Here is a 25907-nt window from a genome sequence, read left to right as displayed (position 1 = left end):
AAATAGTTTATACAATCACTAACCATACACTAATGTTTGTTTTTGCATCCATGCATGCTCAAACTAATTTAAGCCATGCAAATTGAAGCGATTTTTAGATCACACTCAAACAATCAAACAATAAATGATATATACCTTCCATATCAAATCTCTTTGACAGAGATTTTCAGCTCGAATTGCAATATCGCTCAAGCATGTAAAGATACAAGACTCGTACAACATGATAAAGAAACGACAACAACATGAACAATTAGCAAGGTTTGGAAATGGTTTGATCGATTCATGCAAAGATACCGGAATACCAACATCCCAAACGAAGATCCTTAACTATTCTATGTTGCAACTTGAAAAATATCAAGTATGCTATTAGTGAAGGTTGAATGAGAAGATGTCTATGATGCCTCATTGTGTTATTTATCTCAATTGTTAGATGAGTTATAGTTCAACTGTTGAGATAAGTTTTCTTATTTAGAATTTAGAAAATCCTATAAATGGTGAGGTTGAGATGGTTTTACAGTAATTGGGTATTTTTTTCTAGGTTCTAAAAGAGACAATGAGGAGTGTACAAGGGTTTCAAGGCTCAAGTTTGGATTAAACTTTTGTGTATTTCTTTTGTTGATCTCCTCTGATTCTCAGTGTGAAGAGGATCGAGTCACACCCCACAACCAAAGGCTTCAAAGTTGAACCACATACTTCTATTTCAATCTTTAATTATTTTTTTGTTCATTGTGTTGAGCAAGTTAAGTAAAAAATCTTGACACAATATTTAGCATAGGGTTTGGGTAGGGAGTTTTGAAGATCACATAAGTATTTATCAAATGCTCAAATGTTAGATAAAGGTGGTGGTTACTTGAATGACTTTGAATATTATTTTTTAAGAATATAAAAACCTTATTCAATTATTATCAAGTTGAAAACATGCTATGCCACTCTAGCTGGGACTCAGAATGGGTTTAGTTTAGATCAGATATGGGTATATTCATATCCAGATTCAAAAATTTTATTAGCTAAAACCATATCTGAACCATTTTGTTCACTAAATCCGGATTTGACTCGATTAATTTCTTGATTTGGGTCGGTAAATTCTAGATTGTTCAACTTTTTTTTTTCTACATTTCTTTCTAATTTCTATACTATCCTATTCTATTGTTACTCTTCTTTTTTTGTTTTATAGGACTTCATCTTATATTAAACTAGTAGAAAAAAATATAAAGTGTAATGATTTTCTAACGCCTCACTCTAGTACACGCCCACCGCATAATCATAGATTACTTACCTTGGGATATGCATAAACATAAATCTTTCTATCATGTATCCTGAGGCAAATGATATACGGTTCTGTGATGGGGGCGCGTGTCAGAGGGGGACATCATATTATCACAACTCAAATTATTATTTGGGAGTACTCCAAGGGCCCAAACTCACTAAATACAAATTCAGATCACTTAAATTTCGAATATAATCTGACCCATTTTATGTCCTTACTATAGCATATTTTAAATCTTTAAATTGTTGCAGATAAAAAAGAATAAAAGATGAGGCTCAAAATTCTATGCCCGTCGAATTTTGTAGCCATGTCGAATCAACTCTATAAATGCAAGAAGCTCAAAAAAAAAAAAGGGGGCGGGGGCGGGGGCGGGGGGGGGGGGGGGGAGCGTCCCCTATCCAAAAAGGAAAAATATAAAATCGACAAATCCAATAAAATCAAATAGGAAAGCCGCATTATGGTATCTACATGTACAAAAACTTGAGAAAAAAAAAACCAAAAATCAAAATGAACGAAGAAAAAAAAAATCTAATTATAAGCATGCACTAAAACCTCTGAAGACAAGATTTGTTTTTTTTTCGCAAAATGATGATACATGGTTGATTAAGTAACACAAAATATATTTTAGGGGCTCAAGAGTTTAAGGCCTCTTTAATTTTTAAAGAAAACAAAAGGTTTTTGGTTAGTGGTAGAAGATGAGGGCATTTATGTTATTTACCATTAGTCTCTTTTAGAAGACAAAGGTTAAAGGTATGTTAGAATGGGTCCGATTTGGTAAATATTCGAAATACACCTGTAGTTTTCAAACTAATAATACACCCCTTAATTTGCAGTCTTTAATGGGAAAAGAAATAAAACAACATAAATACCCTTACCTTCAACCAAGAACTCATAAATCCAAACTATTAGTTATAACCTCACCAACAACAACCTCAAAATTCTCCTTCGATTGTAAAAAAGTAAGATAGAATTTCATAGAAAAATCAAAGGATTTTAACAAGAGAATGAAGAAGATAGACTGAGGTTAACAAGTTTTATAAATGTACAGGCATTTAGATAATTTTCTTATCAGTCTTTTTTAAAAGATTAAGGTCAAGGGATATGTCATCAATTAAAAAACACATAGGGTTGATATCTAAAATACTCATAAAAAACAGTATATAATCTAACATCTAAACCACCCAAAAAGAACCCTACTTCGACATCGTATCTTTCAACCCAACCCCTCAAAGCTCAATCTCACCCCTCTTTCGCTTACCATCAGAACCACTTTCTCTTATTTTGGTTTTTATTTTTTTATTTTATTAATTTAAAAAGATTTGAGATTACATGAAGGAAAAGCCCCGCAAAAAATTACCCAAAAATCAAATCTGATTGATGGCCTTTCACGTTGCTTGTCCAATTACAAGGTTGGTTTCTCACACTCACACAGTCTCTCACTAAAACCTCCTCTAAATTTATCGAAACCTCCGCCAACTTTAGCTGAGATTTCTCCATCTCTTTCTCTAACTTCCTTTCTCTGATCATAATGGCGGTTTAATTTGTTTGTATTCGGTTGCAGTCGTCGAATCTGCTTCTGCAAGCTCGGTTTCCCTCAGAAGCTACAGAGCGAGAAAGGGAGGAAAGATTTCTTGGAGGAGGTTTCTAGGGTTGAAGAGTTCTTGAGCGATCCATGGTCAATTAGGGCTAAAGAAAAGAAAACTGTGCAGGTTTTGGTCCCTCGGATTGTTGTACCACCTCCGCCACCGCAACCTACAGTGGTAGATGGATTTGGGGGTGGAGGTGGAGGAGGCGGAGGAGGAGGAGATGGTAATGGAGGCGATGGGGATGGGGAGGAGCTTTTATCGGTTCAGTCGAAGCGTGCTGCGATGCAGAAGAAGGCGGTCGAGGCTCTGTTGGCGGCCGAAGATTATGCTCGAAGGTTCGAAAGGGGAAGTCTGGAGGTGAGGGTTTTCCTATATTTCCTTGTGTTTTGGTCAATCTTTTTTCCTTGGATTTTATGTGAATTTTGGATTTTGAATTCCTTAAATCATATGGGCATTTCGATTTTTTTTATTTTTTATTTTAAATTCCTTTATTTTGTAGGTGATATCAGTTTATGGGTAGAATAGTTATAGAAAGAAGCAATTTTTATTTAGTTTACTCAGATAAGCATTAATGATGGGTGGATTATTTATTGGAATTTTGGAATAGCAGTCATAATTGTTAATTTTGTGAGCTTTGGTACTATTGTTTTAAATTCTGAGATCATATGGGTATTTGAATTTGTTTTTTCCCTTGGGATTTTGGAATCTCTCCCTCTTATCTCTCTTTTGTTTTTCCCCCTTTTTTGTTTGTGATATCTGTTTTTAGTTCGAATTGTTATAGAAAGAAGTATTTTATTTGGTTTTTTTCCCAGATAAACATTAATGGTGTGAATATTTATTGGAATACTTGTCATAATTTGTTATTTAATCAACGAAATGTGGCAAATTTATAAACTTGAACTTGAAAATAAAATAATGTAGGGGTATAGTAGATGGCTATTTAGTTCATTTTCTTTCCCCTTGACATTGAAAGATTACTGATTTTATCGATCAAAAAAAAAAAAAAAAAAGATTACTAATTTTCCATCCAATCTGTTGTCATTTTTATGTCTGTGTTTCTGCTATATGAGCTTGCAGCTATAGTAACTTGTTATTTTCTTCATTTGGGATGTTTATTTCTGTGACACTCTAAAATTTTGATCAAGATCTTGACTTGATCCATTTTTTATTTTATTTGGTGCGTATGTATTTTTGAGGTTCGAAAGAGGAAGTCTGGAGGTGAGGATTTTCCTATATTTCATTGTGTTTTGTTTTGTTTTTTCTGTGAATTTTGGATTTCTGAGTTTTTTCCTATTGTTTAGAAGTTCTTAGATCATATGAGTACTCTTTTTTTTTTTTTTTTTCTCCCGGATATTTTGGATTCTCTCCCTCTTATTCTCTCTCTTTTGTTTTGTTTTAATTCCTTATTTTTTGCAGGTGATATCGGTTTATGGGTAGAATAGTTATAGAAAGAAGCAATTTTTATTTGGTTTACCCAGATAAGCATTAATGATTGGTGGATTATTTATTGGAAAAATTATCATAGTTGGTTATTTGATCGATGGATTATTGCAAATTTATAAAATTGAAAACAAAATAAAATAAGGGTACTATAGTAGATGGCTATTTAGTTCATTTTCTTTCCCTCGACATTGAAAGATTACTGATTTTCCATCCAATTTGTTGTCATTTGTATGTCTCTGTTTCTGCAATACAAGCTTATCACTAGTGTAACTCATTATTTTCTTAATGGGGAATGTTTATATCCGCGACACTCTAAATTTTTTATTAAGATATTGATTTGATCCGCTTTTTATTTGATTTGGCATATATATATTTTTGGGGCAACATTCAGGATATCTCTGGAGAAACAGTACAGGACCTTGTTGGAGAAGATCAGGGTTCTTCCACTGTTAAAGTAATGTGTCGGATATGCTTTGATGGTGAAAATGTGGGAAGTGCAAGAGCGATCAAGATGCTTGCCTGCAAAATTTGCGACAAGAAATATCATAAGAGCTGCCTGAAAAGTTGGGGTCAACATAGAGGTCCCTTCAACTACTATCCAAAATCTTTATTGACTGGACCATACGATTCTAGTTACTTTTGCTCCAATAACCTGTTCTTATGGAATTATTTTGCAGATCTATTTCATTTGAGTTCATGGGTTTGTCCCTCTTGCAGAACTTGTGAGGTAATTGTTGCTGTGGGTAGTTATTTCTTGATTTTGTTCAAGGTTTACATCGGGGAACTTGTCTTCATCATCTCTCCAGCTTTTTTTGTGGATCTTTTTGGGTACTTATTTATGATTTTTTTTCCTCCTTTTTTGCTTGACAAAGTAGTTCAGAGGAACATGAATATGGTTCTTTTTTGGCAGCAGACTTGGTTCGATCGCGATATATTATATTGCTTCTCTATTTTCTGTAGATTACTGTTGCCCTGGGATATTAGGCATGTATTGCTATGTCTAATGCATTCTGTTTTCCTAGATATGCCGGAGAACTGGAGATCCAACGAAATTCATGTTCTGTAAAAGGTGTGATGGGGCTTACCATTGCTACTGTCAGCATCCTCCTCACAAGGTGGGTTGTCCCTTCATTTCCTGGACATCCACTGTTGTAATCTTACTAACATTTTTTTTTTAATTGCAGAATGTTACCAGTGGACTGTTTCTATGCCCTAAACATACGAGATGTCATAGCTGTGGGTCCACTGTTCCAGGAAATGGTCTCAGTACAAGGTATTGGCTTTGAGTATAAAATGAGTTGTCACCTTGTTCATCAGGGTGATTGAACCATGATAATTGAGTGTGTTGATAGTATTGCTAGTTTTACCTCCCTGTATAATAGGGATAAATCATGACCCTTTGAAGTTTACAAGAGGCATACTAAGAGTTTGAACAATCCAGCCCAAGCCTTGATTTGGTGGGATGATAATGAAGTGGGTGCTACTTGGGAGCTTCTTTGCTTGATGAAAGATCTACACGGGTAGTTTAGGCTTTGCAAACAATAAAATAATAGTGGGCAGCTGTATTAGTTAGGAGATTCTAACTATTATTTTTGTTTTATTTTTTTATGCATTAGGGGTGGTGTAGTAATTTTTTTAACATGACAGCAAGTAGGGTTGGGTTATGGGACAACTATATAGGTCTTATTTTGCATTAGGTTTTGGTATGTGATGATCATGTGGTGCAGTTGGTCATGTTTAGTCCAATTTCACATTTGACATAAATGAGAAAATTTGTCCTATTACTTGGTTGTATTCAAAGTTACTTGGTGCTTCCCACTCTCTATTTCAAAGCTCTTCCTTAGTTGGCATCATAAGGGTTTAAATTTGATAGAAAGAATTCTCTGGTCCTTAACTTCTATTGAGCTATACCAGTTCGACTAAAAATCCTTTGATGGACTGATGTGATGTGGAACCTATCCTAGGGGCTGGACTTAATATGGGCCACCGTATGGACCTTTAGTGTGGCCATGGACTTTTCCAAGGCTACGGTTGTAAATCATGATCCACAAGTCTGTACACATCATTAGTTCTTTGAGCTATACCAATTTGACTAAATACCATTAGATGGACTGATGTGATGTGGAGCCTATCTTAGGGGATGGACTTAATATGGGCCTTTAGTGTGGCCATGGCCTTTTCCAAGGCCGACGGTTGTATACCATGATCCACAAGTCTGTACACATCATTATTTATTCAACCAACCATCTGTAAAAGCAATACTGATTTTTTATTTTATTTTATTGATAAGCTGGGTTTAAGGGACCCCACCCGAAGCAAAAGCCATTACAATCTCATGAAATTGCATGATAGATCATTACACAAGAGTGAATGAAGTTGCAATACTGTTAGTTTTATGTGTTAGCTACTGGCTTAATGCATGGAATGCCTGAACCTCAATATCTTATAGATCGAATTTTTTAATGTTGTATTTTATTTCATTGTATGATTTACTAATATCCACATTGTTGTCTATCTGTTTATCAGCCTTATTTCTCCTGTTGGAACTCTACCTTTTTTTTATAACATGATGGTGAATTAGAGTCTACTCTTAAAACTTGCAGATGGTTTCTAGGATACACCTGTTGTGATGCTTGTGGGAGGTTATTTGTGAAGGGGAATTACTGCCCTGTTTGTTTGAAGGTACCATATTTTTCATATAGGATCATGAATCTCTGGGTTTTATTATTTCATGTCACATTTTTTATATATGAACTTAGTGGTGTAGATCGAGATAAGATATTTCAATTTTCAGTTTGATGCTCCATCTTTAGACTGGCACACTGCATTTGGCTTTGGAATTTTTAGTAGTGTTGGAAGGTTTTATTGAAGAATATTCCTTTGCCTTCCTCTCTCTCTCTCTCTCGCACACACACACACACACACAAGGTGCCTCTTTGGAGTTATGCCTGTAAATCTTGGGAGAATTTTAAATCTTTTTTGACTCCATTGAAGAATTTGACTTGATTATTTTCCAACATTTGTAGGTTTATAGAGATTCTGAATCAACACCCATGGTTTGCTGCGATGTTTGCCAGCGATGGGTGCACTGCCTGTGTGATGGCATCAGGTTTTTTCCTACTCTAGTTCTTAACCTCAACCACAGATGATTATTTTTGTTCCATTCTCATTTATCATTATTTTATCATTCTTCATTGTGTTTATGTTCAGTTCTAGGTGTTCTGAATTTATGGTTTTAATGTGAAATGATACAATCTCAAATAGAGGAAACAGCAGACAGCAGCCGACACCATTTAACAGCTCTAATATTCTCTCTTTCTTATAAGCTGCTCAACACGATGTTTGAAATTCGGTTTTGGCCGCAAATTTGGTCTTATCCAAAAACTATAGGAAACACCAAAACTCTGGTACAGATACTGTAAATTTTGTTTTAGAACTTGATGGAGATGGTCAAAATTTTGAAATCACAGAGTCCCACTAACAACTGATGTAGAAAAATCCTGTTGCCAAAAAAAGTATAGAAAATGAATGTTGACCGGATGCTTGTGGCTTATCCATCAAAATATGGATTCCTCCAGCTACATATACCATATCTGAGTTCTACTTATGAGATCTTTGATGGAGGTGGGAATGGATTACCATAAATCAACCTACCTTTGCCATTACATGGATCAGACTGGTTTGTTATGACAGCATGGGCCTGTAATTGAATTGGCAATTCAATGGTTTTCCCATGTTCCATATCTATATGCAGGGTGAGGGGCCTAAATCAGACTGGCCAGGTTTGGTTCTAAATTTTTTCCACTCTAGCCCGTCGGACTGCTCTGGGTTTTGAAAAACTGTTTCTAAGCATCTCATTTAAATGTAGGTTTGCATTTTATGGTATCTATACTATTTAATATCCTCTATTTAAATCAATTTAATTATTACTAGTCTATGCATCTAGGACACTCCATTTTGTAAGAATTTACCATGTTAGATATATGATGGCTTGCTGTCTCAAACAAATTTATTGTTTTCATAAATTTTATTTTCAGCTCTAACCTGATACAAATCATCATTTATGCCTTATCCCAAATATTGAGGCTGACAACATGAGGTGTTATGGAAATAAGTCATAACACACACACACACACACACTATAATCTGAAAGATTGGAGCTTGGAAGACTGACCTATATATATGAGCCACAAAAACAAATTGCTTATTCTGCATTTCCAAAGGATCCAACACACTGCAAAAGGTAACATACCCAAAGGATCTTTCGTCTAGCAGAAAGAGCCCTATTTTACCAACTTTGAAAGAGCTTCCTGATAGAAAAAGCAATAGTCCAACAGCTGCAGAAGATTGTAGAGGAAATAGTCTAATAAATTAAGATGGAAGTGGTTCCATGGGCATGATGTCAAAATGTTTAGTGTTCTTTTTAGATCTCTTTAGCCTCCAAACATACTCTTTACCCCCTGTGTTGAGTATACTTCACTTCACTCATTATGCTTGTCATCACTCACATCAAGTCCACGTAGCATCCACAGTGTCACATAGAGGTAGACCTTCGCAATTTGCACCATCTATGTTTCTTTATAAAATAGCTGCAAGTTCTTTTGGACAGTATTACTTGTGTGTATTTCCTATGTGAAATTTTCTTCGTTGATACCTAGAGATTCAATGCTCTGGCTTCTTTTGGACACCATCTACTTGTCTTTGGTTCACCCATCTTTCATCCCAATGAAGACAAGTGCCAATTTCTTCTATTACCTTCTCCTTTAAGTAAAGCACATCAATGTGGACTTAAGACAGCCAACTTCCTCAGAATTTTTCTGTATCTATGAACTTTGCTATCTGGTTATGGGTTAGAATTTTCAATTGCAATCTCTTTGCTTAGAGATCTTTCCTTTTCTAAATTTTCTTCTGGAATATGTATGGCATTCTAATATGTGCTTTATTTAAGAAAGTTTTTATTTTCTGTAATTTAGCAGGTAATCCTTGGTTATGACTATGATTTCATTATATATACATTTATACTGTGCAGCGATGAAAAGTATATGCAGTTTCAAGCTGATAGAAATCTACATTACAAATGTGCTGCGTGTCGTGGAGAGTGTTACCAGGTATGTATAATGTATGTGATAATTTTGGGTGGGGAAGTTATTTGCATACTTGCTAATATGAAAGATTTTTTTAAACAAAATGGCTAGGTCAAGGATCCTGATGATGCTGTTCAGGAGCTTTGGAGAAGGAGAGACAGAGCTGATCGAGATCAAATTGCAAGCTTGAGGATTGCTGCTGGATTGCCCTCTCAAGAAGACAAATTTTCGGATGATGAAGAATACAGCCCCATTATACTAAAACATGAGCATGGACGTTCCTTAAAATTTTCTGTCAAAGGATCGATTCATAAAGTAACAAAGAACACTAAGGAATATGGGAAGAAGTCTGGAAGCAAAAAGTATGGAAAGAAAAAAGGATATAAGTTGTCATCAACGGGTAAAACTGAAGTTCATCAAAGTTTCGATAGGCTGAATGATAGACAATCATTTGAGTTTAGCTTAAGTGATGAAAAGAATGATGGTATGCAGTCATATAGAAATGTAGGGCAAGAGATACTTTCATCTCCAATTGTCAGGAGTGGCGACACCAAGGAGAAATGCTCTATCAATCAAGCTGGAATTGTGAAGCACAACTTCATTGATGAGGTTGCAGTGAGGAAGGAAGATAAGGCCCCCAGAGTTATCCACTTTAAGAGTAGTAAATTACATGGTGCAGACCATGGGGAAGGCATTGTAAAACAGGCTAGCAAGCAGGAGACTGTGAAGGGAACAAAGCTAGTTATTCATCTAGGTGGAAGAAACAGAAATGTGACTAATTCTCCAAGGTCGGAAACTTCAAGCTGTCATAGAGAGCAAGATTTAACGGCTTCTAATGGTATGTGATCTTTTTTGCAAGCAAACTAATGAGTAATATATTTTTGGTAGACATCGTGGATGACAAAAAGACAATGCAGAAGAGACTTCCCTATATACAGACTTGGTCTATATAAATTGCTTTTGGCTAAAGATCTTGTTTAAATTATTTTCTTCATGGATAATCCAAATACTTACAAATAGTGCAGTACATTTATGAGCAGTTTTCCTATGTGAGACTATCTGTGATCCTTATTTTTCTTATAAATTGTCTAAAAGTTCCATAAAATTGCTTTTGGCTGATGAGACCTCCCTATATGACAAAACTACTCACAGTTTTCCTTTGTGTGTGTGTGTGTTTGGTAAATATTGTGGATACAAGTAACAATAAAGAAAGGGATTTCCCTATGTACAGATTTGCTCTACTTAAATTGCTTTAGGCTAGACAGCTTTTAAATTTGTTTTTTTTTTTTTTCTGATCGGTACTTTTAAAATTTTTCATTCACGGATAATCCCAACACTTACAAACAGCGCAGTGCTTTTACGAGCAGTTTTCCTTTGTGAGATGATTTGTTATCCTTATATTTTCTTTTAATTCTCTAAAAGTTCCATAAATATATAACAAAATTTAATGTAGTTATTATTTATAAATAAATAATACAGTTGTTGAAAAAGATCCAAACATTTTGAAATGTGCAGTGCATTTATGGGACAGTTTTTGCCTTCGTAGGGCCTTAATTTTTTTTTTTTTTAATTCTCTAAAAGTTCCATAAAAGATGCAACAAATTTGATATCATAAATGAACCAGTGAAATAAAAAGTTAAAAAAGAAAAGAAAAGAAAGAATATAATTTTGTTGGTTCTTGTTTAATGATTCACCTTAATGGATGACATTTTGAGAAAAATACCTTATATATCCAATCATCAATCTTCAACAATTAAAAAAAAACATGCATAACATAACAAATAAGATGTCAATAGTTGTCAAACCCTCAAGGTGGTCTTTTGTTTTTTTGATCAGTAGTCAAGGCGGTCTTTCAACCTTATCGCTCTTTTCTATAAGAGTCATGCTTGAGTGACCTCAAGCTGGAACCTCATATCGCACTTCTTGACGTGAGTGGATAGGAACCATAGATACTTTTTTACTTGTATCTCAATGAAAAGCATCTATGGTTCCTATGCACTTTCACGTCAAGAAGTGTGATATAAGGTTCCAGCCTGAGGTCATTTCAACATTATTTTTTCTGTAATCTTACATTCCTACTATATGTAATTGCATTTGATATAGAAGGTGCCAACTTAAGAAGGACCACTTAGCTAAGTGGTAAGACCTTGTGGAGGTTGTTCTCAAGGTCTTATTTCAAACATCCCTTCTTATACTAAATGCTAACTGCTAACCACTAACACCACCAAGCAAAAAACAAAGAAAAAGAGAAGGTGCCAACTTATTAAGCTGGTAAATTTTGTGAGTGATCACATACCAGGGATCAAAATTCCCACCTTCACCTTTATACTCGTAGTATTAAATTTGACATATTTCCACTACCACAAGGTCTGACATGAAATTTAGCCGACAATTTCTTTCTGTATATATTTCGATGGAAGTTACTATTCATTTCACGAAATATTTCGGTGAATTTTGATCGAAATAATCATATTGTAGTTCTAAAAGTGTAATATTTCGACGAATAGGAAACTTCGATTGAAATATTTATATTCGTACGCACAGACAATCATCCATGATCTAATTAATTAGATCTATTTGCAATTATTCATAGATATTTAAAAATAAGTAGTACATAATAATATGTTCATTTAAGAAAGTAATTTATATTAAACTATTTGTAGTTTACGTGACATTATTCCCATTTCCATAAAGCATATAGTTGTTTATGTGTCAGATTCTTAGATACTTATGCCAACATGTAGTTACACTATTGATCTTCATTTTCATAATTCATATGATTGTTTATTATAGTTTGATGACTCATTGGTGTGTTTTATGTTTGTTTGATCATTTCCTACACTTTCAATGAAAACTCCTCAACATTTCTATCTTTCATAATATTTCCATCATTTCCTTGAAAATTGTATTGATTTCCACACTGATCAAAATATTTCCATTCCCAAGATGATTTAAGTAGACATCAAAATCGATATTTAATTCCTTGTTTATCCTATAAAAACAAAATGCAACCTTGTTGCATCCTTTAATGTCAACTCCATCCTTCTATTCTGGGCATTTCAATTACTTTCACTTTCTACTTGTCTATTTGTTCCTCCTCTAACATTTTGTAGTGACCAAACAAAAATAGGAAAGACAACTCATGAACCCACCCCCCACCCACCCACAAAAAAATAAAAATAATAAAATAATAAAAAATAAAATTGAAAAGAACAAGAAAAAGAAAATCTAAGTGGCCAACAAGTATGAACTATTAAAAAGGGAGAGGTTTTGAGTTCAAGCCCCCTCATCGGCCACCCACAGGGATTTTTCCTGGCTTACTTGGTATATGTGGTTTGTGGGGTATTGATTGTACCCAGGGGATTTGGGCAAGATATGATGCTCTAAGAGGCCAGTTGCCTCGCCCTTGCTGGTCGGGCCTATGGGTCCGGACAAACCCGTCATCAAAAGGAAAAAAAGAAAAAAAGAAAAAAAGTGTGAACTTTTAAAATAGAAGTTCCCTTTTGTATTCATCTACTTGTACCGCTCCTTATTGAAAATTTTTCGTGTTCCTCTGAACTTATTTGGTAGCATTTTATGAACAGGAGGCAGTGAAGGTACAAGCCAGCAAAAGGCCAATGATAAGAAACCCATGGTTGAGAGAAATGATGGAATAGGCAGACATTTTGATGGTAAAGGTATTGCTTAGTTTAAGATGATAGTTTATAGTTGACATATCTCTGCAGGAGTCGAGTCAGCTTAAGATTTCGTTTTTTACTAGTGTGCTGAGTTACTATATTATATTTTTGTCTGAATTTTTTCGTGGAGTGGGTGAATAAATGGTTATTTGTTTTCGCTTTATCATTGCTAAGCATTCAAAAATGGAAGGCATTATTTCAAATTTTTTATTTTTATTTTGATTTTTTTTAGCCAAATATTGATTGCTTTTGTATTTGCAGGGGAGAAACTAGATAATGCAAATCAGATGAAAAGCTCGAAGTATAGAGGCCAGGAAGGTAGCTTGATAAAGTTGGGAAAAATGAGGTCGGATATTTCTGATTCAAACCCTCAAACTGGATTTGAAAGTATAAGAGAGGGATACGAATCTACTGCTGTGGGGAAGACAACTGTGATAGAGCCTGAAACCGAATCTCTTGGGTTAGGACATGATGAGGTTCCTCTGAGGAGGCATTCAAAAAGCACACCTAATATTCGAAGTGAAAGACATGAAAATAATGCATGCACCAACTCTGGTCTGGATTCGTTGCCCAAAGATCCCAAACCACTGTTGAAGCTAAAATTCAAGAATCCTTATATTGACAACCGGAATTCGTGGGTTCCTCATAGCGAGGAAGAGAAGAGTTCCATCAAAGGCCAGAGGTCAAAAAGAAAAAGACCGTCACCTTTATTGGAGAAAACCCAAGTTAGGGAAGATGATAATGACTCGCAAGAGCATCAGGACAATCCAATTAATGAGGTCATGGAGGCCAACTGGATATTGAAGAAGTTGGGTAAGGACGCAATTGGAAAGAGAGTTGAAGTTCATCAGCTATCTGATAGTTCCTGGTGAGTTTGTTTTTTTCATAATTAATGTTTTTTTCCCCATTTTGCAACATTAAATTTTCAAATGCTTTTAGCTTCTGAAATTCATGAAGAAAAAACTTGAATACCACTCGTGGATTGTATGAAACCATGAACTTCAGATTACGGATAGTTTTCCAAATTTCAGAAAAAATAAAATTAAAAATACAGATACAGATACAGTGCTGGATAAATACTTATTCCTTTCCTTGTAGGCACAAGGGAGTGGTTACTAATGTGACTGAAGGCACATCGATGCTAGCTGTTCATCTAGATGATGGCAGAGACCGGACCTTGGACCTCGAGAAGCATGGAGTTCGATTTGTTTCACAGAAACAAAAGCGGTCAAAACCATGAGATTGGGTCAATTTCTGTGGATTATTTATTATCTTGAGAATTTATATCTCAGTTGCTGACATAGTTCTATGGACCTGGAAGCCCCACCAAGTAGGATCTCACTTCGTGCTGTAACTTTGTATTTTGGGGAGCGGTGATTGCTGCCATCATTCTCACTTAAGTGCTGTGGCTGGTTGGAGCTGTCGTTCAGTTGTACAATCAAAAGGGAAAATCTTATATCCTCACACGAGGATCGTCTTTGTCAGTATTTTTTTGGATATTATTTTCTTTTTCATTTCTAAATTAGGCACTCTTTGTTGATTTCTTTACCCCCCCTTGAAAGGGTCTTTGGACTTTCGAAGCTTGATTGTCATACATTGTATAATGTGGCGAGATGAACTTCCCCAAAGTCGGTATCAAAAACTGACTGCTCTGAAGGGTCTGTGAAGCAGGTTCAGAATGTACTCAACAACCTCATTAGAATTTAGAATTTTGTTTGTTTGTTGGTTGAAATGTGAAAATTTGAATTTTTTAGAAGTCATTCCTCCATTGGAAGTTTTAAATACAGGGGTGGGGGTGGTGATAAGATGTGAAAATTTTGATGCAGTTTGGTGGGCACAAGTCGTATATTGCTAGAGATGAGGTGGTTTTGTTGCCAATTCAGCATCACCATGGCCGTGAGGTTCTTTCATGGATAAACTTTTTTCCTTTGGAAAGCACGTGGAGATATATATTAACCATGAATGCACATTCTTGAAGGCAATCCTCTCTTTCAAGACAATTTGCAATATTTCAAGTCCCTATTTCTTATATTATTATTTCACTAAATTTTTAAATGAATTATTGGACATATATTCATAAAATATATAGTATCCCATACGCAGGCAGAGCCAGGAATTTGTTTTTTTAGTGGGGGCATACTATAATTAACTGTACAGGTGAAGAACTTGAAGACGAATGATTTTGGGGAGAAATTTAGAGGTTTTGGATTGAAAGTTGAAAAAAAGAATATTTAAATTATTTTCAATTAATCTATGAGAGGAGGCCTTTTAGGCCCAATCAAGAGGCAATGCCATTTACAAAAAGAAAAAATTGAACAGGGAGGTGAGGGGGTAGGGGCAAATGGGACATGTACTTAAATTGAAAATATAAGGGTATCTCAAAATTCTGTGAGGACAATTGCCCCCACTATCTCCTTATTAGCTCCGCCCCTGCCCATATAAACAAGATGGAATGAGATCAATATAAGAGAAATTCTTTTGGTGCTCCAACTTTTATTTATTATAATCAAATCATTTAACTTTTTTTTTTCATTACTTACGAACTAAAAATTAACTCACCCCATTTAAAATTAGAATTAATATTTGCTCATCAAAATTTTCTTCATAATACTTAAAAAAGAAAAGAGTTGTGCTGGGGTGACACGGGCTTTACTATGATTCTCACAATTTTGACATGATGTTTTTTTTTTTCCGTATCGCGACGAAACACCTTTATGATTATGTGCACATCCACGTCAGAATTGTGAGAATCGCAGTAAATATCCTATGTCACCTCAGCATTAGTGAAGATTAACAAAAAAAAAAAAAAAACCCACGTATTACCACCATAGACAATAATCATAAAAAGGAACAAGTTCACATTAATGACGATCATTTACTCCAACCTCTTAGTGTTGATCTCGTGCTCTGCTTTTCAATCTCTCTCGATCAAAGAGAAGAAAATATCCAAACCTAATATTTTTTCTAAAGTGAGAGAAGCTAATACAATAACTGATTGAGGGGGTGGATTTTAGATTTATTTATGAGAAGGCTAATAAAGCAGCTGATTTTTCTTTTAGCTTTAATGCTATCAATCTGTATGTGAGTCTACCATGTATGGTGTACCCCAGTGAGATTGTATTATCATGGAGGATGCGAAGGCACTCCTTTGTAAGAGTTTGATTTTTTTTTTATTTTATGTGACCACACATGGGGACATTTTGACGTGATGGTGCACGTATGCTTGTAGTGCATTTCTCTGAGATACGAGTAAAATGCATCTATGGACATGCGTGCCACCACATCAAGGTCTCCCCCATTTCTGGGTTGAGGTCATTATGACTCTTTTTTTTTTTTTTTAATGCGGTTTGACGATCACCTTAATCCCTTAGAAAAATAAGAATTGTTATTTCCTCACCAACTTTTGCTAGTGTCACACCAACTCTTATGTAAATCACCAAAGAATTTCACACAGTTGCTGTGGCAACAGCAGCTCTAAAATGGAAAAACTCACACCTAGTAATTTTTTATTTTTAAAATTTAGTTGGAGTGTAATAAGTACAAGATGGAGTGCCAATAGAACTTCAAATAATACGAGGGATTGGTGTCTTATAGACAACTCCTCCAAATCTATGAGACTCAAATCATGAAACGCTAGGGTTTCCCAGCAAACATATAAAACCCTAACCCTAACACCAAAGTGTATTTATCGTTTCTTTCTCTACTCTCTCACAGTCCCAGCCAAGCCACCGTAACCAGAGACCTCAACCATGGCGGAGAGAGGAGGAGAACGTGGAGATCGAGGAGGCTTCGGCAGAGGATTTGGCCGAGGAGGTCGTGGTGATCGTGGCCGAGGAGACAGACGTGGTGGCAGACGAGGTGGAGGCCGTCGCGAAGAAGAAGAGAAGTGGGTTCCAGTAACGAAGCTCGGACGTCTCGTCAAAGAAGGAAGAATCAAGAGCTTGGAACAGATCTATCTCCACTCTCTCCCTGTCAAAGAGCACCAAATCATCGACACCCTCCTCGGTCCTCAACTCAAGGACGAAGTCATGAAGATCATGCCGGTTCAGAAACAAACCCGAGCCGGACAAAGAACCCGGTTCAAGGCCTTTGTTGTCGTTGGTGATGGTAACGGTCATGTTGGTTTAGGTGTGAAGTGTAGCAAAGAAGTGGCGACTGCGATCCGTGGATCTATAATTCTTGCTAAGCTTTCTGTGATTCCTGTGAGGAGAGGTTATTGGGGTAATAAGATTGGGAAACCTCACACTGTGCCGTGTAAGGTTACAGGTAAATGTGGGTCTGTAACTGTACGGATGGTTCCTGCTCCTCGTGGTGCTGGTATCGTGGCTGCTAGGGTTCCTAAGAAAGTCTTGCAATTCGCTGGGATTGAAGATGTCTTCACTTCTTCTCGTGGGTCGACCAAAACACTCGGAAATTTTGTCAAGGTTTGCAAAAAAATCTCATTTTTTCCAATTAATCTCGGTATATTATTTTATTTCATGGATCTTCTTCATGTAGCTTAGGTTATTACAATTGAGTATTATATTTGATGGTTATCTTCTTCACGTATCTTAGGCTATTGCAATTCTTTTTTTTTGGACAAATGGTTGGTAGATTTGTTGAATGGATGTGAGGGTTTCGATTAGCATTTATTGAGTAGTTTAGTAAAACTAAATTTGATGAAAATTTGTCATAGTTTGCACAAAAAATCGTATTTTTTCCACTGATCTTAGTATCCTATTTAATTTCCTGGATCTTCTTTATGTAGCTTAGGTTATTAACATTTTTTTTATGTAAATGTTTGGTAGATTTATTATTTCCAATGTTTAAATTTGAGGAGTAAGATTAGTAGTTTAGTGCAACTATTTTCCATGAAATTGTGGTTTTCATTCTCTTTCCGACATCAATTGTGTTCCAACTTTTTTGGTGTAGTTATTTCATTTTACAGCAAGAACGATCATATGATGAGAAACAACTGCAACAATATGATTACTCAGTTTCATGATTCATTGTATTTAAGTCTCTGATGATCTCATGTTCTTGTTCTTTTTTAATTTTAATTTTTTTATACTATTTTCTTCCTTCTTTGATTTTTCTTTCTCCAAAAAAGCTGTGATGCACCGGGGAATGAAAGAAACTTTTTGGTCTATATCTCGGTCAAGAGAAACTGATACTGTTTGGATCAATACATTTTGATACGTACAAATGACGTTACATTCCCGATAAGTTGAATATTTTGAACCAAGCTACCATCCATTGTTAGCACCGTTGCTTGTTCTTTTTGAAGCCATTTCACCTTTTTGCTCCCTCTTTTCCTTCTATACCCTCTATTACATTGGTGCTTATTCTGTAAAGGTCTAATGTTTTGTATGTTTGAGAAGTCAAAATGAAGTTACTCTATTGGGTCATCTTTACGTTAGTGGCTCTATGATTACGTGCCTAATTCTGGCAATATACGCTATTCTGATATGTACATCATCACTGGGATGAAAAACTCTAGATGAATGAGAGCCACTACTCATTTTGAAGTCTATCTATTGTTTGTTCTCTGTTTATATGTAACAATTACTACCCATTTATGAATTATTTGTCACATCAAAACTACTCCATGTCCAGCTGTCGGACAAATGTTGGCAATTGAACAAATCTTAATTTGTTCAATGTTTTGGTTCCAGATTCTATTATATATTGGCAATATAATTTTGTGATGTATATTACCTTATTTAGTTACATTCTTTTTTATGCTTTATATACTCGAATATGAATAAGTCCTTCAGGAAAAATATATATTTTGAAACATAGAGTGCATTTTAGTGATATGGGTAACGTTGACAAAAAGAGTTTGTGGGAGTGGTTTATTTGGCACTTTGTAATGGTGTGTGACATCAGATGCGTCTCGACATCTCTCATACATGCTTCTGTGGAATTATGAAAATTTCATGTGCCAGATGTTAGATTTTCCCTAAAGTTGATGAAGAAAATCATTATTCTTAAGAAAGATGATTCTTTGTAATTTCTTATGTTATTTGAACATTGGGTAATAATAGTTTGTTCTTTTGTTTGGTTAAGTGTGGCTGTTAAATCAACAACTTCTACTAGTTTATATATATACACGTATGTATATTTTTCCCTGTGGTGATCTCTGTTGTCAAGGCGAGCGCCATACGCACGCCTTAAGGCAGGGCGCACTGAAGGCACCTTAATGTGAGGCAAGACAGTGTAATTGAGGGGCACCAATGCGTATGCCCTGACTGTGCCTCAGTTAAGGCACAAGGCTTACTAGGCTCATGCCTCACTAAAAAGTAATTAAAATAGATGTATTTTGTTTAAATAAGCACAAATTTCAGATTTGATTCACATTTTTACATACAAAAAAATATGTTTACCATTAAGAATATTGAATTTTATATTTTGTCATTTTTATTCGCTCGAGCTTAGTCATCTTAGGCACAATAAGATTATAGGGATGGTCTAAGGTAGAGTTTGTCTCTCTAGTGCCCTGGGTTAGGGCTCAACAATGGTCGTTCCAAACCTGCCCATTGATAGCCCTAGCCATGGTTCAAATCATCGGACTATATCAGTTGATACGTATTGGCAACGGCCAAGACTGATAAGAAACATTGATTGTTTCAAGAATGTATTGGATGTATCGACCAATACAATATTGTCCTTTTCTTTAATAGAAACATTCCTCCAATACGATATTTGAAACCTTAGTTGTTGTTGGCCTGCTTCTACTACTTTTTCTTCCCATTTCCTTATTCATCTCTAATTTTTTTGTACTATTGTTGAGTGTTTTTCTTCTTGAACTGAAATACTTGAACTTGTTTATAAAACTCATATTTATACATATTATAATTATATATTTCATTATTAATTTTTTTTTTTTTTCATTCTTATAATTTTATTGTGCTTTGCTTCACTCAGACATGACCTCAGGCACCAAGAGGCCTTGCCTTCCGAACAGTAAAAATTGATGGTCCATGATTCTTTAACTTGTAAACTGGGGCTAGAAATTTCAGGATGGGCTGATTTTTTGTGAGGATATTCTACTCACCATTGAGGTCATCCTCACAAAAAAATCAGCCCATTCCAAAACTTTTAGCCCATGTAGGGCAGAAAGCTATGTCTAGAATTTATTCTTTTGAACCCGATCTTATATGTATATATATATCCCTGTGGTGATGAATTATGAAATTATTCACATGTCAGACTTCAGAGATTTTCCACAAATCCATGAGAAGATAATTCATTTTTCTGAGCAGAGTTTACTTTTTTGGTTTTGGTCGTTAAAATTTTTATTAATTAAACATTTGCTTATGATGGATTTGTTTATTTATGCATAGCTATTAAAGCTTCTTCTGCATATTTTTTTTTTCCTGTGGTGATGAATTATGAAATTTTCACATGTCAGACTTCAGAGATTTGTTCAAAAATCCATGAGAAGAAAATTCATTTTTCTGAGCAGAGATGAAGAGGACTTATGTTGTGTTTGTTTCTTTGGTTCAAACATTAGCTATTTTTTGGTCCTGTCTTCCATGCTTTCACAATATCACCACCACTAGTAGCCCCATCTCCACCATAGTCGTTCTCTTTCTGATATCATTTTTGTCCCATCTTTTTTAGTGTGGTAGTTATATTTCATTCTGCAACAAGTAGAATCATATGATGAGAAACAATTTCAACAATATGAAACTCAGTTGCATGATTTTCATTGTTCCATCTCTGATGATTCTTTCTTGTACTTTTTCCCCTCTTTTATGTATCTTCTATTTATTTTGATTTCATTATGCGACAAGGATAATCATAATGTGAGATTAAACTTCAACAATATATGATTTGTCAATCTCAGGATTTGTGTTTTTTATTCTTATAACTTTTTCTTTGATTTTTAATTTTTTTTACATACTGTTTTATCTTTTGATTTTCTTTCACAATGGGAAATTGTGGATATATGGGGGAAACAATGGAATCTTTTGGTCTCTGTTTCTGAATCAATCGTGATTGATAAACAGTTACTCACATGCTATCTCCGTCAGGTCCTACAAATTCCTAATCTCGTGATATACACTCTTTCTGTCACTTCCATAGGAACAAAATCCCTAGATCTGGGTGGGTTTATTGGATATGTTTTCTCACCATCGTTTCCTATCTTGGGATGTTCCCTATCTTAGTATCTGTACAAGCAAAATCTTCTTAAGATCGGAGTCTTAACAAGAGGTCTAACACTGGAAGGTTCATCGAACAAGTGGTTTGTATGGCTTTATATCGTCCCTTGGTCGGTACCATTACTTGTTCTTTTTGCAGTCATTCCACTTGTTCCTTGTTTTTTCTGTGAAGTTCTAATTCATGGCATATTTAAAAAGTCACAAGGAATTGCCTCTGTACTCTGTAGGATCTTCTTTTTTATGTTAGTGGCTCTATGATTACATGCCTAATTCTGGCAATATACGCTATTCTGATAGGTATATCATCATTTGGATGAAAACTGGAAATTTATGAGAGCCACTACTAGTCATTTTGAAATTTTTATGTTTTTTCTTCTGTCTATATGCAACAATGACACCTCATTTCTGAGGTGTTTGTCGTGTGTAAACCACACTATATCTACATATACTAGACAATCGCCGGCACTTAAAACATATCTTAATCTATTAAGGTATTTTGTTCCCCGCTACTATTTTTATATTGTCAACAAGGACACCTCATTTATGAGGTGTTTGTCATGTCTAAAGTACACTATCCACTGGACAATCGTAGGCACTTCAAACAAATCTTAATTTATTCAGATATTTTGTTCCTAGCTATACTATTTATATATTGGCAATAAAATTTTGTGATCCATATCTTATTTCGGCACATTCTTTTTTATGTTTATGTAAAATATGAACTATAGCCCTTCAGAAAAAAATATTTTGTGAAATTTGGAATGAATTATATTGATGTTTCCTATGTATTAAAATTCCCAAGGCGTATTTGATGCTTTTTGAGTTCTTGGGCGAAATGTAATCCTCAAGCATATGAAATTGCCTATAGGCCTTACAAAGTGCTGCAAATGCAATATGGTCCTTAAAACTGCTTTGTTGCATAAAAACAGCTGTACGATATGGCTCTCCTTTTGATCCCTTCTCTATCCATTGCTTAATGGATTTCATCTGACTTGCTCCTTGTTGGTTTTCATATTTCTCACAGTAGTTGGGAGGTTAAAACTGGGTTATTTTTTTCAAGTCTTTTGTTTAGGAGCTATAATACCATTGTTATTACCTTTCATTAGTTAATAATTATATATAAATGAGTTGTTATCCCATTTTTGGTTTATGGATGAGAATAACATAGTAGAATCATGATTCTTATGCTGCTTTGGTGTTAAATATGTTTTCTTAAGGTGTTGTTTCAACTTTATGGGGCGGTTTATATGGAGGTTGGAGTGTGTAGAAAAATGATGGTGTTATATTTAACTGTGCATGTATGTATGCAGGCAACCTTTGATTGCTTACTGAAAACGTATGGGTTTTTGACACCTGACTTCTGGAGGGAGACTCGCTTCACAAAATCCCCATTCCAGGAATACACAGATCTGTTGGCAAAGCCTACCAAGGCAATCATTCTTGAGGATGGCGAGAAGCTGGATGCTTAATGACAAACAGATCTACTTAGGTATCCAAAGCTTTAGTGGAGAGAGCCAGGATTTGTTTAATTTCCCATTTCTTTTTATGAATTACTTGGTGTGAATCTTTGACAATGTTTTGTTCAAGATTGAGGAATCAGCTTCAGATTTTATCAAGTTAAATGAACATGTTTTCTTGTGTAGGCTTTTTCATTTACCTTTATAAGTGTTGAAGTTTCATGATTTTATCTGTTTAGTTACTATTACAAATGCAACATATCTTAATACTTGAGATGATAGATTGCGTAGAAATCTCCTTGACTAAAACGGGTAATAAAGATGTAGTTGACAGTTTCCATTTAATTAGTTTTTTCAGGTGTCATTGGACTTCGGTGTCCCTCTTTCTTAGATTTTTTATGTTTTTCCCATTGTGATGTTGGCCTTTTGTTTCACATTTCCAAAAATACCAACTATTTATTCATTTACCGGGTTAGGCATGAAACAATGAAGAGAAGCTCTACCAAGTGTTGCCAAGCATTTGGAACCCTGTTTCTCCATTCATTTTAGCAGCAAAATGAAACAGAAGTTGGACCAACCGACTGTTGTGCTACAGCTTTTTGTCCTCTGCTTGATAGGCTAGAGTTCGCTACTAAACACATTACAGACTTGTTGGGGAAGGGGGGTCTAAGATTGCTACTGTTGTGCTACACCTTTTCGGCCTCTGCTTGATAGGCTAGAGTTTGCTACTAAACACATTAGACTTGTTGGGGTCATTTCTAGCTGTCAGGAGTAGATGATCTATATGTAGTACGATAACCGTCTTGCTATTGAGCACTAACATTTTTATTTTTTATTTTTTTGGCTTTGATTGGGTTTGCATATTTGGCCATTTCTTTCGGTAAATCAGAAAGTAAATGGTGAACATTTCTATACACATGTTTAATCCAATATCTTATCAAGCGTTTGATTTCTTTCCAATTGAATTGGATCCCCAACTTCCAGGCCTTATAAACTACATTAATAAGATCTGGATGATTTAGCTACACAGCTTTGAATCTAAGAGACCTTTTTGAAGCCTCAATTCCAGAATGAAAATGTGAGCCGTGTTTTCCAGAGATGAGCCTTGGACAAATCTTTAATATTTCTGGGTGGTTGCATCAACTATTCTCTGTTGTAGTGATCACTTGTTCTTGCTCTAGTCTATGGCCATCCTGGTATCTGTGTTCTGACTAGTACTTCTTTGAAGTAGAGATATTTATTTTCTTCCTTTTCTGCTGCCATCCTTTCTTCACTGCTATACGCTATAAGAGATTCATTTTTGTATTGTTGTTAAAGCTCCACCACGAGGGCTCATATGTGGAAAACCTCGATTGATTGCTAAAATGCAGCTTTTACCCATCTAAAAAAGTAGGGGTGTCAATCAAGGCCGTCCCCTACCTTGAAAAAGTAGGGGTTAGGGACAAAGGTAGGGTCGGGTTCATAATTTTCAACCCGTCAGAATTATGGCTTAGTAGTGCTTTTGGTGCCCGTTCTAGACTTTGGGTAAAGAGTGGATTCCACCGTTGTATTACTATATAAAAAATGGGAAATGTTCAGCAACAAACATTTAATAAATTTTCAAAATATGGGTTAGAAGTTTCGGATTGAATTAAATTTTTTTTTTCAAATATGGGTTAGAAGTTTCGGATTGAGCTGATTTTTTTGTGAGGATGATCTCTATGATGAGAAGATCATCTGAAAAAAAAATCAGTCAAATTTGAAATTTCTAACCCCATTAAAAGTGATTTAAAATGTGGACCGTTGATTTTTTGTCAATAATTTGTAAATCACTTTTGATGGATTTTGAAGTTTCAGATTGAGCTGATTTTTTGTGATGATGATCTTCTCATCATAGTGACCATCCTCGCAAAAAATCAACTCAATCCAAAACCTCTAACCCATATTTTGAAAAATCATTATTTTTACATATGGCCCATGAACCGCTCCTTATATATATATATATATATATGGGAAATGTTCAGCAACAAACATTTTGGCAAAACATGGGTTAGAGGTTTTGGAATGGGCTGATTTTTGGTGAGGATGATCTCTACGGTGAGGAGACCATCCTCACCAAAAATCAGCCCATTCCAAAACTTCTAGTCCCAGTTTACAAGTTGAAAAATCGTGGATCGTCCATTTTTTGTAAACCATTTTTGATGGGGTTGAAGTTTTGGAATGAGTTGATTTTTGGTGATGATGATCTCCTCACCGTAGAGATCATCCTCACAAAAAATCAGCCCATTCCAAAACCTCTAACCCATGTTTTGAAAATGTTTTGCTAAAATGTTTGTCAAAATGTTTGTTGCTGAACATTTCCCATATATATATATATATATATATATAAAGATGATCACTATGATGAGAAGATCATCCTCATAAAAAATCAGTTCAATCTGAAACTTCTAAATCCATCAAAAGTGATTTACAAATTATTGACAAAAAATCGACGGTCCACATTCTAAATCACTTTTAATGGGGTTAAAAGTTTCAGATTGGATTGATTTTTTTCCCTGATGATCTTCCCATCATAGAAATCATTCTCACAAAAAATAAACTCAATCCCAAACATCTAACCCATATTTTGAAAATTTATTAATGTTACATTGTTTTTGCATATGTCCCTTGATCTGTTCCCATATATATATATGTTGTGGCGCCCCGCCGAACGCTAACACAAATCCCCATGTCAGATCTCGAGGTATTATGTAGCACCTTGAAATTTCGGCATGATTTCCTCTGTTTATGTTAGCATTCCAAGGCGTTCAACCTGCACCTGATAAACGACATACAATTCTGCATTTACATACATAATGTAATAACGAGCGGAAGCCTATATACATCTAATATCGTACGATAAATCAGAGTGCGGAAGAAGAAAATTTATATACAGGATTATACAGAGATTTTCTCACTCTAACAGAAATCCTAACACTCAGAACACACATGTATAAACTCTCGGATAAATCGACACCACTAGGGGTAATACCCCAATACTACCAAGTGACGAACTCTGGCTGTCTATCTGACCCACCAGATGATTCTCACTCGTGCTCTATATCTGCCTCGCCAAACTTCGGATCTGAAACTAAAAAATGGAGAAAGAAAGGGTGAGTAACAATGGTTACCCAGTAGGGAAACAACAATTTCTGCCAATAACCTCTCCTAACATGAACGAATAAACATACTGAATCATTTTAAAATAAACAAAATTTTACAGAAGAA

At 35.2% G+C, this 25907-nt stretch overlaps 2 protein-coding genes and 5 non-coding genes across 9 annotated transcripts; all 7 read left to right on the top strand.

Annotated features, from left to right (window-relative positions):
• Positions 1-2461: 2461 nt before the first annotated feature.
• On the top strand, positions 2462-14813 carry LOC147396883 (uncharacterized). Of its 3 annotated transcripts, none has more exons than XM_086452170.1 (13): positions 2462-2676; positions 2829-3210; positions 4688-4877; positions 4974-5023; positions 5319-5411; positions 5481-5569; positions 6900-6978; positions 7323-7405; positions 9326-9404; positions 9492-10218; positions 12965-13051; positions 13319-13925; positions 14156-14813. In XM_086452170.1, the coding sequence occupies exons 1-13, from the start codon at positions 2645-2647 to the stop codon at positions 14295-14297; spliced, it is 2640 nt and encodes an 879-aa protein (XP_086308296.1). In that variant the 5' UTR covers positions 2462-2644; the 3' UTR covers positions 14298-14813. The 3 variants fall into 3 exon arrangements, with proteins under 3 accessions (XP_086308296.1, XP_086308297.1, XP_086308295.1); XM_086452169.1 differs by having other exon boundaries at positions 2463-2676; positions 12965-13057; XM_086452171.1 differs by lacking the exon at positions 12965-13051.
• Positions 14814-16676: 1863 nt separating this feature from the next.
• Positions 16677-22860, top strand: LOC147396877 (uncharacterized). Its single transcript, XM_086452168.1, has 2 exons — positions 16677-17481; positions 22515-22860. The coding sequence occupies exons 1-2, from the start codon at positions 16807-16809 to the stop codon at positions 22671-22673; spliced, it is 834 nt and encodes a 277-aa protein (XP_086308294.1). The 5' UTR covers positions 16677-16806; the 3' UTR covers positions 22674-22860.
• LOC147396882 (small nucleolar RNA Z199) lies at positions 17992-18068 on the top strand. Its single transcript, XR_015181251.1, has one exon. It is a non-coding gene; the product is annotated as a small nucleolar RNA Z199 (small nucleolar RNA).
• On the top strand, positions 18458-18549 carry LOC147396881 (small nucleolar RNA U54). The gene has a single exon (XR_015181250.1). It is a non-coding gene; the product is annotated as a small nucleolar RNA U54 (small nucleolar RNA).
• LOC147396880 (small nucleolar RNA R64/Z200 family) lies at positions 20210-20304 on the top strand. The gene has a single exon (XR_015181262.1). It is a non-coding gene; the product is annotated as a small nucleolar RNA R64/Z200 family (small nucleolar RNA).
• On the top strand, positions 20413-20507 carry LOC147396879 (small nucleolar RNA R64/Z200 family). Its single transcript, XR_015181263.1, has one exon. It is a non-coding gene; the product is annotated as a small nucleolar RNA R64/Z200 family (small nucleolar RNA).
• On the top strand, positions 21453-21543 carry LOC147396878 (small nucleolar RNA U54). Its single transcript, XR_015181249.1, has one exon. It is a non-coding gene; the product is annotated as a small nucleolar RNA U54 (small nucleolar RNA).
• Positions 22861-25907: the final 3047 nt, after the last annotated feature.

The sequence above is a fragment of the Akebia trifoliata genome, chromosome 8 (genome assembly GCF_017979445.1).
Source record: "Akebia trifoliata isolate Shusen 1 chromosome 8, ASM1797944v1, whole genome shotgun sequence".
Taxonomy (NCBI): domain Eukaryota; kingdom Viridiplantae; phylum Streptophyta; class Magnoliopsida; order Ranunculales; family Lardizabalaceae; genus Akebia; species Akebia trifoliata.
The sequence above is the reverse complement of the archived record's forward strand: the minus strand, read 5'-3'. Positions and strand labels throughout refer to the sequence as shown.